The sequence below is a fragment of the Eleutherodactylus coqui genome, chromosome 2 (genome assembly GCF_035609145.1).
Source record: "Eleutherodactylus coqui strain aEleCoq1 chromosome 2, aEleCoq1.hap1, whole genome shotgun sequence".
Classification (NCBI taxonomy): domain Eukaryota; kingdom Metazoa; phylum Chordata; class Amphibia; order Anura; family Eleutherodactylidae; genus Eleutherodactylus; species Eleutherodactylus coqui.
Window position 1 is genome coordinate 206,248,124 of NC_089838.1, and position 17,135 is coordinate 206,265,258.

Below are 17,135 nucleotides of genomic sequence, written 5' to 3' on the forward strand. Positions count from 1 at the left end.
CCAGGCAACATATTTCGGATTTTCCACGGAAGTGCAAGGTCCTCTACTTACACTTCTATTTCTTACCTGAGTTTCAGGGTCATCAGACCCCAAGCTTGCTGCACCCAATTTCACCACCTCTGCTAGTTGTGTGATCGTGTTGGCTGATGACTGAGCTGCCTGTGCGAGCTTATCCTGACTAGATGCTGCACCCGACACCAGCAGCTTGGTATCCTCTACAAGAGCCTTGGCCGTCTTCAAGATGTTCTCCCTGCGTGCAGGACAAGCATAATGTCACACACTAAAGTGACTGATATAAATACAACCATTTCTAATAATGTGTCCAATGTGCCAAGTACAAAAAATAATAATTACAAGCGAATATAGGAAATGAGGGTACCTATAGCAGAAGCTATATATTATATATACACATACAGTGTGAAAGCACAGAAGTGATAGTTGTCACATCTAAAAGTACACCAACATTCAACATTGGTAAGATTGTCAAGCAATAGAAAACTACCAAGACCACAGAGTGATTTAATGTACAATACCTGTGGTCAGCAAAAGATTCCTTGTTCTCAGAGTTTAGTGTGCCGGCTGTGGCAAACATGATGGTAGTATCCAGATCAGCAATAATTCCAGATACAGCAGTACCCGCTGTAATACAGGCTTGAGTGCCCTTGTTACCTGCCTGCAAAGCTGAAAGTACCAAAGACACCTGGGCAGAAACACCAGAAATCAATCAGCATGGATATTCTGTCTATAATCAAGGCCTTACACCATTTATAAATAATAGTAATAGTATAGCTGTATGCACCGAGTCAACTTGACAAAAAAGGATAACAAAACACAAAAGCTTACTTATCCTACATAATAGGGTATAATATACTATTAAGACTAGATTGTTGAAGATCTCATTAGTATCTCGTAGTTTTGGGACTTTTTCCCCCTCTTTCATCTGAGTGACTTAATCTATAAGTAGAAGTCACTGGAATGCTGAAAAATCAACCCCATTAGCCTGAGCATTAGGCCTCTTTCAAACAGGCAACAGCGATATCACTGCAAGAAAATTGCAGCAATATCGCGGCTGTGTACTGTGCGGTATTGCGTGGTGATATCGCGATTTTGTAATACTCTTTTGCTGGGATTTTCAGGGGGGTTTGAAATATAAGCCCTACCCTATAGATAAGCCCTACGTGCATTAAAAAAACAAAACACAATACATTGCTTAACAGGGGCTGTCCGCTCCGCCACACTTCTCCTCTGCAGCCCCGGCACTTGTTTGTAGTCTTCAGCCAGCGCTTCCTGGTCAGGGGTTTCAAAAGCTCCGCCTCTAGGAAGCACTGGCTCCGATTAGTTCTCAAATGCCGCAGCTTAGGCAATCCCTGCAGCTCTCGATGAACCAATCACTGTCATTCAATGCGATGGCTGTGATTGGTTCTCGAGTGCCGCGGCTTAGCTAATCAGAGCCAGCACTTCCTCGAGGCAGGTTTTTGAAACCCCTGACAAAAAAGCGCTGGCTGAAGACTACAAACCAGTCCCAAAGCTGCGCAGGAGAAGTGCGGCGGAGCTTTTTCAATGCAGCTAAGGTTTTTTTTATGGCTCAAACAGTAGGACTTCCTACTGTAAAAGTTGCGTCTCGCTGCACAAAAACTGCGTTTTCGTGCAACAGTAAGGAAGGCTCCATAGGGAAACATGGGCTACAAAACATTGCAAACCGCGGCTATATAGAGCATGCCATGTTTTTTTTTACTCACAATGTAGCAGCCTACAAAACATCGCTTGTGTGAAGGAACCCATTGGAAAGCATGGGCTTCACATACATGTGATTAGTAGCACTATCGCATCACGGGAAAAGCGTGCAATTTTGTCCTTACACATTTATAATAAAATAAGTTGTCAGCAGCTAACTACAATTCTAATTGGGTCTATAAAGAAAAAGAAATTTCTTTTGTGTGTGTGTTTTTTTATAACCATTAGACTATTTAGTAAAAACCAAATAGTTATGAAAAAAATGGTGGCTAACAGATCAAATACGCAGAGAAAAGGGGAACTAGGATTCTACCTATAATGATATCAGAAAGTACGTCACCTCTGGAGCCGCCATACATATGAAGCATATGGACTGTGTTTAGTGTTGGTACTTAACCCTTTGCAATTCAATTTTGGATTCAGGGTTTCCTAGGGGGCTTTCTCTTTCTGCCATTTTACAATGGCACCATCTGCTGGCTAGAGCCAGTACTGCGGTATGTGACATTCCGGAGAGGCCCCGACAACAGAGCGGCCAGTAATATACAATAAGAATACCCTGCCGGACGTCTTCTGACATCGGAAGCTGTACAGCCTTCAATCAAATTGGCTTTAGATGTCAGACAGTGGATTGGAAAGGGTTTAATCAACTTTGTTGTTTCTTTTCCTTGCATTCATTCTTCTACAGCAGGGAAATTTTATGATTCAATGGATTTTTAAAAATTTCAAACACATGATCCTACTAGTTGATATAAAAAGTATTTAATTAATCACTTAAAAAGTTCTGACTGAAAAAATGACTGATCAATGTAGCCTGGCCTACGCAGAGACTTCTCGAAGGTCACCTTTTCTGTCACAGCTCGGGCACAGTCAATCAACTCCCTCTTAGTGTAACTATCAGATGGGCATATTTGCAGGGCTCCAGCTTTCTGCACCAAAAATATACAGCCATGTCCCAAATCCTGGATTCTTGTCTTGATCTGAAACCCAACCTGCAAGAGAAACAAAACTTCAGATAAGACAGTAGATGAGATCAGAGATACACCTTCATAACTGCTAACATAAAGGTAGCTTATTTGTACTTTTCTTCAAAAGTAGAATTAATGTGAGATTTTTATTCATAAACTTACCTCTTTCGGTTCTGCTGTGGCGGCAGCCATTCGGCCCTGGACAGCTAAATTTCCATAGTCGCTGGTCACCTGGGATGCTAAACCCCCAAGCTCTTCTGGATTGGTTACAGATTTTGTCATCTAAAAAGACAAAAAAAAACATAGAAATAATGTAGTTTACAATAAAGTCTGGTGTACATAAATTAAAAATACACTCCTCAGAATTTCCCCTTCAGTAAAAGCTATTATATTGAAAGTCATAATTATGGTGAATAGTAAAAAGGCATGGATGCACAGATCCAGTACACAAGGTTACTCTTATGAGACATACATCTCTTGCTTTTTTAAAATTTGTATCTTGCACTTACGGACACTCCTCCTTACCATTTCTTGAGCAGTTACAGCAATAGCCTTGGAGTATTTAACACCTGTAGTTTGGTAATCCACAAACGTCCCTGTGGGTTCTGGTGGAGTCCCTTCATCAAGCTGTAACAATAATGTGTGCAAAAACATGATATAAACCCTTCAAAATGTTTTAGAATTACTTAGTTATTTTACCCCTCAACAACTACCAATACATGTTTTCACCCTGGCCGTTAAAGGGCATTAAGCTATCTAGCCATGGTTTTACAGCGCTGTAGCATAAGCCCTGCACAGGTTCCAATAACAGCAGAGCTCCTGCTCTAACAGCCTGGAAGAGAGAATCCTCCAATCCCGGCTCACTAACCCCTTAGATGCTGCAGGTGCATAGTGACTATAACACCTAAATGGTTTGCAAAGGGAGGGGTTTTCCCGTTACCCCTTTGATGCTCCATGCAGGTTACCTTAGCAGCTGGGGCCTAAGGAAAGGCTTAATAGGAGACAGGACCTAATAGGATACCTGTTAGATATACACTGACAGGTACAATAATTTGCAGTATATTATGGAAGCACTCAAACAATGGAATGGTGAAGTGCCATAGTGGCACAAAACAAATTAAAAAGAAAAGATTAGAGAAAAAAAATCCAAAACAAAATAAAACGAAAAACACACATTTTTACCCTTATAAAATGCTTTATGATAGTAAAAAGTTATTTAAAAAAAACAGAAAACACACATAATCAGTCAGCCACATTTGTAATTGCTTAAAATTATTACGTCATTTATTCCTATGTGAACTTCCTAAAAAAATAATTTTTAAAACTGTGCCAGAAATGCAGTTTTTTTTAATTTGCTTATCTTACCACTCAAAAAGTGGAACAAAGTGATTAAAAAAAGAAAAAAAGTGTGTACCCATAAATGGTACCACTGAAAAAGTTAGAATGAAATTGGTCTTTGATTAGGAGACACAAAAACATTTAAAAAGAAAATATATTTTTTACATTTGTTATCATCCTACTGTTTTGGTCCAAAGAATAAAACTATCATGTTATTTATACCACGTGGTGAATGGCGCAAATTTAAAGTGCCTTTTCCTCAGAAACTACTAAAAAAAGTTGATTTATAAATTAAATCTAACTTCAGAAAACAGCCCTCATACTGCTAGGTCAATGGTGTCAAATAAAAAAAAAGAAAAAAAGATCTTGCTGTTGGAATTCAATGAAAAAATTGCTCGTCACTGAGGCACAAAATAGGCAGGTCACTATGGGGTTAAGCACTAATATAAAGAATTTATAGATCCTGCTGACAAGTATCATATACATGTCTCCAAAACGCACAGTTCACAGTACTAAATGTACCCGACACTGCAGAAAGCCCCCTTAGACACACTGTAACAACTTTTCCTACAAGGACTTACCTTGTTCATGGCATCCGCTATGGAGTCCACCATGCCTCCCACCATACCAACTTCACTGGCAGCTTCATTCAGTGTAATCATAAGGTCATCTACAGCCTCCTTCATCAGCTGCGCTGCCTCTGCAATGGCATCATGTGTGTTGCATGCCTGTGAAAATTAGATACATGACGCTATATAATATCTGAGTGACATCATAGCTGTAGAATGTAACAAAACTATGAAGATTTTCTAGGGTGGGCTTAAAAGCAGACTCACAGTGAACATGTAAAACTTGCTGGATGGTGGATGTTTCTTCTATCTAATCTAAGTACACCCTTATTGAAGTGATCTTACTTTTACACTCATTACAAAGTCTCTAACTGGGGCCCGAGGCGCAGGAGAGCAATACGCTCCTCTCTAAATTCTGTTGACTGCCATGTTATCCCATCTCAGATGAGCTCTGCATTTGACAAGTCCTCCGCGCTCTTCGGGTACAGTTATACCAAAGTTTCAGGAATCTTTACAACTCCTGATACCCGGATATAACTGTACCCGACGAGCGCGGAGGACGTTTTTCCTTGTAAGAAGATTTATACAACACAGTCTTCATCATAACAGACTTCGGCGACCCCTCCAGACGTCTCTCCGGTTTCCATTGGATAGCGGGACATGGGATCTCTTCACTACCAGCCATCTCGGACTTCAGGTGCAGGTGGATCTCCCATACAGGAGTATCCACCTAGCACCAGGTGAGTGTTACTCCACATCAGTAGAATACACTGACCAGTATACATAGCGTTGAATTTTCCCTTTTCTGGAGGCACTACTCATTATATAATTGCATTTGACAAGATGACTTAAATGCTTTACAGACACAAAATGCCAAGTTTATGCACAAACATTTCTACCCATACCAACCAATCAGATCAGTTCTTTCATTTCCAACCATTTCCCAGTATACTAAAAAAAAAAAAAATCTGTATGCTTGAAATTAATACCACCTAGCAATAACTTTAGCCGTACTACAATACAGGGATTAATGGTCACTGAAGACTGAATCTTTCATGATTAGCTGAAAATCATTATGGCTAGCCATACATAGTGCATCCCAACCAAGAGTAGTGCATGCACTTGACAACTAATTGTGGGTTGTACGTATACTTGCTAGTATAGGTGCAGCAGCCTAGTAATTAGTGGTAAAACGCATGCACTAGCCTTGGCTAGGACGTAATCCTACTACACAAACGGTGAAAAATGCTTGTAAATGGCAAACCACATGTGATATTTAACATAAGGTCACCTTTTCTGTTATTTAACCATCTGTGTAGATTGTGAATATCTCCCATACAAAGGATGTGAAGAATTGATATTCTAAACGCAGAATACAGTGCTAAAGCTCCCATACCTTAGGGTTTCCGCCGCCCTCCTTGGCTGCATAGAGCATCTGCAGAGCAGACTCGGCAAGTGTCTTTGTTTGATCCAGCACGGTCATTTGTTGCTGATGGTCCAGGATTTTGGAAACCAAACCAACAGCAGCTTGAATCAGTGGCTCGAAATAGCGGGCGAGCTGGGTGACCTACGTTATGGAAGAAAACATTTTCCATTTCTTACAAACAAGTAATGCTTGTCGAATACCGTACTAAAAGAATAAAAGAAAAGTTTCTTTGTAGGTCATGAAAGGTAATTGTTTATGTCCAGACCACTTTGCAACTATTTGTATAAAAGGGGAATCATAAAATCACTGGGCTAGAAATCTTTTGCATTGACAAAGAAAAAAGAGCCACAACAAAGTCCTCAGGGCTTGCCATTTTAAAAAGAAACCCATCATAAGCACCACATACCATATAGTTTAGATGACATGGAGTTTGGAAGTCATGTCTCAAACTCACTCAGCCCCCTGTCCAAGTCAGCGCGTGCACGCCAGCTTGACTTATGAGGCTTTGCCTCTATGGGAGTGCGTGTGCACAGCCTGCAGAACAGAGTCAAGCTTGCTGTACATGCGCTGACTTGCCGGAGGGAACTGGGTATGAGGCACAGCTCCCCGGGCCCCAAGTCCCCTAAACTACAGTATAAATATAACTTAGTTAATGGCACTTATAGGTGATGTCAGGTTCCCTTTAAAAGGAGATACTGGCTCTCTCTTAAGTATCTTTACCAGATGGATCTATGCGAATTAGCAATTCCTAAACCCACATTGCATCCAGTAGTTCCTAGCCATTTCCTGCAATATGAGACAGACCCAAAATGCACAATTCACAAGTTTTTAAGACTACTTACGTTGCTGCTCTCTTTAAAAAAGTTAATTTAAAAAAAAAAAAATTTGTCAGTGAATAGGGGTGGGGGAGCAGCAATTTTCTCATGCACTATTTTGAGCCAAAGCCAGAAGTGGATTCAGCAGGAAGGTGGAGTTCGAGTCCTTTCTTTACATTCCCCTCATCTAATGAAACAACTTCTGGTTTTGGCACGTGAAAAACTGCTACTTAAAAAAAAAAAATAAAAATAAAACTGAAGCCACCCTACTGTAATGTTTTTTTTTGCTTTCTATGCCCCGTTACATCCCCCAGGCACGTAGAGAATGACTAGCTCCACCTCTAGTGGCTGCCGAGAGTACTGCAGTTTATGAACAGTTTCTTTGGTATAAATAGTTTAAAAAAAAAAATGCAACATTTACAAGTTGCTCAGCAAACTTAACACAATTTGATGGACCGATGACACTGAAATGTAACAAAATTTTCTATACCATCTTCATATCATCCAAATGCCAGACTCCTAGTCCTTCAAAATGTTCCATGCATGAGACATGGAGATATGCTTGGTTTCTCTGCATACCTGATACAGTTGAGTTGCCCCATACACACCAGATATTCAGCACTATAATGTAGGGCCAGGCTTACAATGTATCCTTTATAGTGTTTTGTGATTTTGATGTTCAAGAGTAGGATTGTTATAACAAGCAGAAATCCAGCAATTATTTGCACTACCTCCACCCTCCCAAATCACTGCCACAATTATCCTTCATTATTTTTTGATGTATAAAGCATGCTGGCACTTGCAAATAAGCATGGGAAGGCTGTATGATACTACAACCATTATCTAGTGCATTACAATATGGGAACACAATGTGTATGCAGTACTACAGGAATATTATTTCTTAAGGCCCTTTTAGACAACGATTTTCACTCAAAAATCGCTCAAAGTCTTCCTTTGAGCGATAATCATTGTGTCTAACTGCCCTGACACCGTGCAGTTTTGTTAAGCAATCGCTGATCTTTCAGCATGCTGAAAGATCAGCGATCAGTTATCAGGAATTCACAGTGGGATACTGCTGATAGTATTGTTTCAGCTGTATCCCGCTCCCCCTGATGACAGGCGTGGTATGAAGAACGTAGTGGTCCAGCACTGTTCTCCATACCCCGCTCGGAGCGCTCTGCTGTATAACAGCCGGGCGCTGCGAGCGGGGAACAGCTGGATGGAGAAGACAAGTGGGGACACTCGGAGCGCAGGGTGATTACTAGAGATGAGCGAGTATACTCGCTAAGGCACTACTCGCTCGAGTAATGTGCCTTAGCCGAGTATCTCCCCGCTCGTCGCTAAAGATTTGGGGGCTGACGCAGCTGACAGGTGAGTTGCGGTGGGGAGCAGGGGAAAGTGGAGGGGAGAGAGAGATCTCCCCTCCGTTCCTCCTCGCTCTCCACCGCCGCTCCCCGTCGGCCCCCGAATCTTTAGGGACAAGCGGGGAGATACTCGGCTAAGGCACATTACTCGAGCGAGTAGTGCCTTAGTGAGTATCCTCTCTCATCTCTAGTGATTACTCAACATTTGAGCGATCACCTTGCGCTGTAAAAGAACACAACGATTATCGCTCAAGAGATTTTTTGAGCGATAATCGCCATGTCGAAACCAGCCTTTACTGACTTTCTAAGAATAAAGGACATCATTATTGCACTCTATGCATTGTTTTCAGTAGCATATGATATTCTACAGTCTGAAAGGAGTCATTTCATATATACCTTATGACCAAGCTGGGCTGCTTCTCCCCGTGCGGCTGTGGTAATAGGATCTATCAGGTGACCTATTTCTTGCACCACAGATGTTAGTTGTTCCTGAAGAGCCTTAAACACGGAAAGCAAAACACAGTTTATTTCACGTAGGCGATTTGTATCTGTGGTTCAAATACTGACAATTTCTAATCAACACTCACATAGGTTTTTTCCTTTTACCAAGTCTTGCTTAAAGATAAAAGTCAGGCAAAATCTTCATGTGATATCCTATTACTATATGTACTGTATATGTCCATTTACGAAAAATTAGAAGATTATTTCCACTCAATTTCCCACTTAACGCCCCCTGTCCACGACCGTGAATTCGCCAGCGGTAAATCGGGGGGTGAATCACGCAGGCTGAAGCTTTCCATAGCATTACTATGGAAAGCGCCATGTCCACGAGCGGAGAATGATTGTGATTCTCTGCTCGCGGCGGCCAATTTGCAGCATGCTGCGAATTGCCCCGATTCTCCGTGGTCAGCCTATCTATTAGATTAGGCTGACCGGCGGAGATTCATGTGTGGCTCCTGCGGCGGCGATCTGCCGTGGGACTTCGCAACGCCCGTGGACAGCCAGCCTAAAGTACACCCTTCAGGTCTGTATGGGAATGTTTACATGGGGCAGAAATAATGCAGAATGTCTGCAGAGGAAATTTCACAGCATTTCTGTATCAGAGATGAGTCTCCAATGTGCAGCAGACAGGCGGAAGGAACGCATACAACAAATCAAGTTCATAGAATTAAGTATATGCTCACAAAATGCATGTATGCAAAATCATATATCAACAAACATGTAATCATATAAAACGACTCATTAAGCATACAAAGCATTGAATCTATGCATATAACCTGCAGATGGTAAGGTGGGTTTTATACATTACGTACTGCTGCTTATATGCACAGAGCTTGTCCAAAACTGCTGGTTGGGTAGAGGTGGGAGGGGGGTTAAATGTTGGCATGACAAAACCACAAACCACTGACTAATACCTCTAGTGAGATGTCATCCCGCATGGCTAGATTCTGGCTAACGCTTGCAAGAGATGCTTGTTCGATATCTCGAATACATCGGTTAATGCTATCAATGGACTGGTCACACTCTCTCTGTCCTGGAGCTTTGTCCCTACAATTACAAATAGAAAATAGTTATTGATGAAAATACAACAACTCAGAATAACTATGATCCATATTTATCATCGCTGGCTTATGCCAACCAAAAAGACACAAGTAGTCTGGGGAAATTGAAGGTAAAAAAAACACATGGTGGTACAAAGGTATGGAGACACCTGAATACATTTTGAAAGTTGCCATATTGGAACCAAGTCAATATTTTCAAATGGAAAGGGATGTGACATATGTTTCCAATAGACAATTTGATGAGGAATCCGAATCTGTTTTTTAATGTGACATACCTTTATTCCTGCCAAAATTTTTATCAATTTTTTCTTTGTTACAGACACAGATATGGCTGCGAGATTAATACAAGAGTAGAGGGCAGATATTGTGCTGATCTCCGGGGAGCACAGCACCCTAGTCATTGTAGTGGACATGAATGAGCGGCACCCTAACAGGCCACCCATCCGTCATGGCAAATTGCTTGTCAAATAAGTTCTGTATTGGACATGCCAAAAAGCGGATGCAATAAAACTGATACAGACAAAGCAACAGCAATGGCTGTCTTTGCGTTCTTCTGCAAAAGCCCACACTGAAGCACCTAGCGTCTGTCACAGGAGGGCGAGTCGAACCATTAAGTGGATACTGACTATGCACAAATAGCCCCCATACAAGATCCAGTTGCTGCATCATTTCAATTAGGACGATCTCGATTGCAGTGTTGAATTTGTGAAATCGGTGTCACAGCAATTGCAACAGGACCGACATTTCAAAGAGTCGGTATTGTTCAGTGATGAAACTTCTAAAAGAATGGGGAGGTGAACAAAATCAAACCTTTGCTACTGGTCTGACACAAACCCACACTGGACAGATCCCTCCAAGATGGTTGTCACACAAAAAGCCATGGTGTGGTGTGTGGGGTACGAAATAGTGGGCCCATTCTTAATAGTCGTAACCTTACTGCCGTCATGTATCTGCAACTGTTACATGACAAAGTGCTTCTATCACTGTGCAATGGTGCTGGCACATTCCCAGTGTTCTCCAAGAAGGATGGTGCAACCCCTTTACATTTCGGATGTGATGTCTGCGGGTTTTTGGATCAGCAGATTCTGGGGAAGTGGATAGGCATCGCGGCCCGGTGGAGCGGACCCCGTGCTCACCAGATCTCACCCCGTTAGACTTCTACCTGTGGGGTGATGTCAAGTCCAAGGTTCACGCTGTGAGAATTCAGAATGTGGTGCATATGCAATAGCGGATCCTGGACACCCGTGCAAACATTTCTGCTGCTCTCAGTGTACCGTGAATTGGAGAAGACGATAGCCTTGGTGATTTATCACAATGGTGAACCCATCGCGCATATCCTGTTGTGAATTGTCATTGTATACCATGCCATAAAAAAATGTGCTTAATAACTTTAGATGACATCTTGTGGGTCCCCATGTCAAAGCACTGTAACTATTAGGGCACGTGCACACAGGACATTTTTTTTCATCAATGGAAAATCTGCAAGAAGCTTGTGGCAAAATCCATGTGCTACCGGAGGATTTACCATGGGATCTTGCTGTGGCAAGAATTCATGGTATGAATGGACATGCTGAGGATTTGAAATATGCAGAGCTGGTAAATGTTCGCTGCAGTTTTTTCTGCTGCAGCGATCATGTTCTGAGTGTTATACCCCCCTAAGTATATGTTAGCAAGAGGGAGACATGTCTGCTATTGTTCTATACATTTGATGGGTTTTCCAGAAACTCACGCACCTGCTGCACATCAACCCATTCTGACTAATGAAATTGCATTTTCCAGTTGCAGAAACTTCTGCAACAAATCTGCTGCGTGTGAACTTACCCTTACTAATGTGTTCCCAAGCTTTGCCTGCTGAGTGTAAGGTCAGAGAATATCTAACATTATTTCATCAGCAAGCTGGCAGTCAGTCGCTACTATGCCATAAGATGGGACCAGTGACTGTAGTAATATAGTAAGAAGCTCCAAAGTTTAGATGAGAGGAGAAAAGTGATTAAATGCAAAAACCACTTCCATGGCCGAGCCCAGCTCTCTAGCACTGCTAACTTTAATATCCCATTGGTTAAAAACAAAACGGCGAAGAACGTTTCAATTGATAACGGACAGTTAATCAATTGAGGAATGCCGGATTCCTGACGATCAGCTGATTTCTGGGTCCACTGTCATTATAGTGGTCCAGCTTGGTATTGCAGGTGCAGCTATTACTAAATTCAACAGGAGCTGTGCTGCAGTACCAAACCAGGCTGAGGTCCTATGGTCAGCGCATTCTGCTTCCTGTGCTGACTGCAGCCGCAGGAATCAGCTGATTAATAAATGATCTACAGAGATCAATGGCAATGAACTATAGGTCATCAATGGAAAAAATAAAGTCCCAGAATAACTCTTTAAATATCACCTAATAATGGGCCTGGTTAGTGCAAGTTATGAACGTTTCCAGAACCACAGAGCAGTCACTGGGTAAGTGGTATTCATACCTGATAGATGTAATCAAACTTTTAATAGAGTCTGAGACTATCCTGGAGTGACCGGCAAGACTAGACCACGTTGGTGGATCTTTCGGATTGATTGCTAAAGAGCGTGCCGTCTTGATAAGCGATGATGAACTCTCTAGCATGGTGACAGCAGACACCAAAATAGGCTCCTGCGCCCGAGCCCCCTGTGTGTGACAAAGTTTTCGATTTAATAAAAACAACAGAATCAAGTACGGAGATCTCTTTATTTTACATTCCCTTTATGACAGAGCCCTTTATTTTTTTTTACATGTTAAGTATCCTTTCGAATTTTAAAAAATCATAACTCTTATTTATCTATCTACTTAGCAGTCTGAGGGTTTGTTTTTTATAGGACGAGTTGTATTTTGCAATGGTACTAATTTAATGCACTGAAAAACTTAAAAAAAATTCTAAGCAGACTATAATGGGGAAAGAAAAATCAGCCATATGGGGGTGGAGGGGGGAGGGGGGCGTGTTTTTACAGTGTACAATCTGCAATTTATTATAATTTTATTCGGTCGGAATGATTACTACGATATCAAATTTAATTAGTTTTTTTTTTTTTTTTTAAATATAAAATATCTTTGGAAAAAAATTAAATTATTTTCTGCCGCTATCTTCTGACCATCAAGACTTTTATTTTTCCGTCAACATAGTTGTACGAATGATTATTTTTTGTGGGATGTCCTGTAGTTTTTATTGGTACCATTTTGGAGTATATATGAATTTTTGCTATCTTTTTTCTTTAATTTTTTTTGGGATATGGGGTGACAAAAGAAAAAATACAAACAATTCTGGCGTATGATGTAATACCATAATTGTTTGCTCATAGCTCATGGCTTGAACAATCTTCTCAGCTTTGCTGTATATCACTGTACTATTGCACAGGCTGCGGTCTTTTCCGTACAAGCATGGTTTGAATAATTTGTATTGGCGGAGGATTATTTCACGGAGAACAGAGATCAAGGGCTAGGAGTTGGGAGGAGACGTTACATGTGTCCACCAGCACTCAGCTTAATGGGGTACAACTTATGTCACTGTTTATTTCTGACACTTGTATGTACTATTATTATCTGAAACTGTAATGCAGACCCATTCTTTTGTATTCTACGGAAGTTAATAGAATACAAAGCTCTACTCCCCAGTCCTTAAGTACATAGGTCATTGGCAGTGAAAGGGTTAAGACTGTAGTTCCACTGCATTTATGAAATAGCGAAGGATAAAAAATGAGAAGATATAATGTGAAAACATTTGGAAGGATATTAGGAAGGCTTTAAATGAGCAGTAAAGAAAGGTGAATGATGACGCAGGACGTTCCTAGCCCTAGAAACTATGACATTTGAGGATCACAACTGATGGATATTGAAATATGAACTAGAGAGACCAAGTTTTATGAGACATCTAAAGTAACTTAAAGGCAAAAGGTGAAGGCGAGCCAAGCTGTAAATGAGTGAAAAATGGAAAAAAGTGAGTGTCTTTCATGGAAAGAGTTAGAATACTTCATGATTCATTACCTCTGTACTGATCTGGGCTGGAATACTGGCAAATTCTGGATTTGATGCAAATGCAGTCAGGTTCTCCACAGCCGATATGAGTGGTGCTGTAGCTTTACCACATTTCTCACGATTGTCATCTGAAAAGTCTCCATCCAGAGTCTAAGTGGAGAGAACAAAAAAAAATGTAAAAATTACACAAAATCAGTAAATGAATACACTTTACAAACAAAAAAAACAAACAAAAAAACACTACTCAGTTTTTAGTAACATTCGTTCAAAAAGACAAAAATGCACTTGAAATAATTGAGCATAAACACTTAACATTCCTCTCCCGAGTGCCAGTGTTGATGAAGATTATTCTCGGCCAACATTCCACTTCCCTGAAGAAGTGGTTGCATGGGCACCATTTAGATAAAGAGTAGGGGTACAGCATGCCCAGTGTGGTATGTGCACAAACAATGCCAACTTTTGCAGTCATGTCATAAAAGATCTATTCTCAGACCATGTTCAGGATTCTGTCAAGATTAAAATGCTGATTCTACTCCTAAATCCTGAAAAATTCACGGACATTCTACCAACAATCCATATGAATGAGTATTTTATGCTCCACTCAAAATTAAGAGCATCCAGTATATAACATCATAAGATAATATACTTCAAAGCGGCCTGAAAGTCATTTCTTTATTAGTCAAATACAATAAAATGTAGAACGTGCCAATATAGAAAATGGTTAGCTGGAACTAAGGCTAACTTTACATTGGCAAGCGCGATATGGGGCCAAGAATCACACTGCCACCGGCGGCACTGAAAACAATGGATGCTGCGAGAGCACGCAGCATAATAGAACATGCTGCGATTTGTTTCCTGTATAACATCGCGGTGCCATGCAGGAAAACACCACTCACGTGTATGACCCTATTCAAAAGAATGGGGTTCATATTTGTGCGTCTCGCAACGAGCAAATCTCGCACGCTTTTCAGGTCTGTGTGAAGGCAGCCCGTTAGAAGGGAAGCTTGCAGATGAACTCAGCAAATGGCATTTATAGATGTTGTAATGAGCATTAGACACAAAATAGAAAATACTATAGAAACTGTATCACACCGTCAGTTAACAAGTAACAATTAAACTTCAAGTGAATTTCCACCTTTTAAAAAGGGTTGTTCTCAGGATAGGCCAATCAATATACGATCGGTAGGGACCACTACTCAGGAGCCCTGCCAATCAGTTCGTTGGCCTGTTGCCACTACTGAAAGCAGATGACGTTGGAAAAATAAAAATGTTATGGGTCGTAGAACACGGCAATACAGATTCAATAGTTTTTCTTTAAAAAAATTTTGTTTCATTGTGCTAAAGTAGTTTAAAAAAAACAAACAAAAAACTTGTGTAAACTTGGTATTGCAGTAATTATGCTGATCCAGATAAGAGAATATGTTATGGTTACCAAAAGGTGAACACTGTAAAAACAAAACCCAAATACAATGGTGAAACATCTGGATGTTTTTCCAGCTCATCTCCAAAAAAATGTAATAAATGTTATGCAACACATTATATGTACCCTAGAGTGGTGCCATTGAAAGATACAATTCATCAAAAAAGAAAAGCCCTCATTAGGCTATGTAAACTCGTTATGGTTTTGGCAATGAACTGATGAAAATCGCATGGTCCTTATGCCACAAAAAACTTATTCCTAAGAGGTTAAAATAACATTCTGGCTTCCGGAAACTGCATTCACCAACTGCAAGACCAACATATGAGTATACAGAAGACTCCTCCGCTCCCCTCTAGTTGCACCCACGTCCCAACCACTATCTGAATACTGAAGAGATTATACAAACATAATGATGTACAAATGATGGGTATTGACAATGAGGTCAACATGTTATTCCACAATGCTGATCCAGATAAAAGTTGGGAAAAGTATAGCTAAAGCAGCAACAAAATGCATGGACAAAGTCGTTCCAACAAGGACAAAAACCAAAAGTATACAGCAAGAGATCGAAGCTAGAATGCGGTGAGCGAGATAGGAGTGCTCTAAAACGTGGCTGAATATTATTTCCTCTTTCTACATTTTGTGGAGTTTTCATTAGCAGATTTGATCTAGCAGCTTATTAAATAAAAGTTATACTAGGCCTGCTATACTCCGCTCAATTTAGCAGAAAAAAAATAATAAAGCCATTCACAACAAAATAACTTTTCACATGATCAACAGAATACATTATTGCAACGTTAGTACAAAGAATGAGCAAATGCACGGTTTGATGTATACATTGCCATTACCTTGATAGTTTTCACTAAGTTGGCAGTACTGTTCGCCACCTCTTTGGCTGACTGGACAAAGTGCCTCTTGGCCACAGGATTGGCCGTTTTGGAGGAAGCTATGCGGCAGGCATTGCACAGTGCTGAGGTGTGTTTGGCAACTATGGTGGCAGCTGATAAAACCTACAGAACAAGCAAACAAATGGAAACAAAGCCAGCAACAAACATAAAACAGAACATCACGACCTTTCCTGACAGTCAGTGAAATTATATGTCCTGCATTTTCTACTAATTTTACACCAAACTGTAAAATGCACCAATACAAAGACACATTAAACAGAAAGGAGCACACAATCTGCTTCGGAGAGATTTCTATCATGGAATCTGATAGCAAGCGCCACAGGTAGAAATGGTGTGTACTACATCTGAATGTATCTGTTGGATCAAGGCAGCTACATTTATTACTTATTCGTAGAGATGAGCGAGCGTACTCGGAAAAGCACTACTCGCTCGAGTAATTTGCTTTATCCGAGTATCGCTGTGCTCGTCCCTGAAGATTCGGGTGCCGCTGCGGCTGACAGGTGAGTCGCAGCGGGGAGCAGGGGAGAGCGGGCGGGAGAGAGGGAGAGAAAGATCTTACCTCCGTTCCTCCCCGCTCTCCCCTGCAGCTCCCCGCTCCGTGCCGGCACCCGAATCTTCAGGGACGAGCACAGCGATACTCGGATAAAGCAAATTACTCGAGCGAGTAGTGCTTTTCCGAGTACGCTCGCTCATCTCTACTTATTCATTTCAATCCATTGTATAAATAATATATGGCACTTGCTCCGCACACAAGGAAATTATGATCATCCTTCAAATTGTTACTATAAACCTCATTGACTATTATGCAGTTCAGATTCCCCATACATATTTACTACTGTTAATGTAACTGCTGATCAGTGAAGAATACAGCTCCCTACTGGAGAGCTCCATCACTGATAACACGTGGCTTCATGATAGATGCAGTTCTTGTGTTTAAAACCTCTCTTGGATCCATGAGTAATATAGGCTGAAAGGAGTATTCCCATCCAAGTCTTTCACGGCTGAGATCAGAATACCTGCATGTATGTGCTGTCCATCAT

At 41.0% G+C, this 17,135-nt stretch overlaps 1 protein-coding gene across 3 annotated transcripts in view; it reads right to left on the reverse strand.

The window, feature by feature from the left end:
• The window catches only part of TLN2 (talin 2), a 207,339-nt gene that overhangs the window by 33,571 nt on the left and 156,633 nt on the right, over positions 1 to 17,135 (reverse strand). For all 3 annotated transcript variants that reach the window (XM_066592321.1, XM_066592320.1, XM_066592322.1), the window contains exons 36-47: positions 16,036 to 16,197; positions 13,777 to 13,917; positions 12,245 to 12,426; positions 9,627 to 9,759; positions 8,608 to 8,709; positions 6,003 to 6,173; positions 4,619 to 4,765; positions 3,225 to 3,326; positions 2,862 to 2,981; positions 2,577 to 2,723; positions 534 to 700; positions 67 to 250 (exon numbers count right to left, since the gene is read on the reverse strand). In XM_066592321.1, coding sequence (XP_066448418.1) covers positions 67 to 250; positions 534 to 700; positions 2,577 to 2,723; positions 2,862 to 2,981; positions 3,225 to 3,326; positions 4,619 to 4,765; positions 6,003 to 6,173; positions 8,608 to 8,709; positions 9,627 to 9,759; positions 12,245 to 12,426; positions 13,777 to 13,917; positions 16,036 to 16,197 — 1,758 coding nt within the window. The remainder of the gene's footprint in view (positions 1 to 66; positions 251 to 533; positions 701 to 2,576; positions 2,724 to 2,861; positions 2,982 to 3,224; positions 3,327 to 4,618; positions 4,766 to 6,002; positions 6,174 to 8,607; positions 8,710 to 9,626; positions 9,760 to 12,244; positions 12,427 to 13,776; positions 13,918 to 16,035; positions 16,198 to 17,135) is intronic.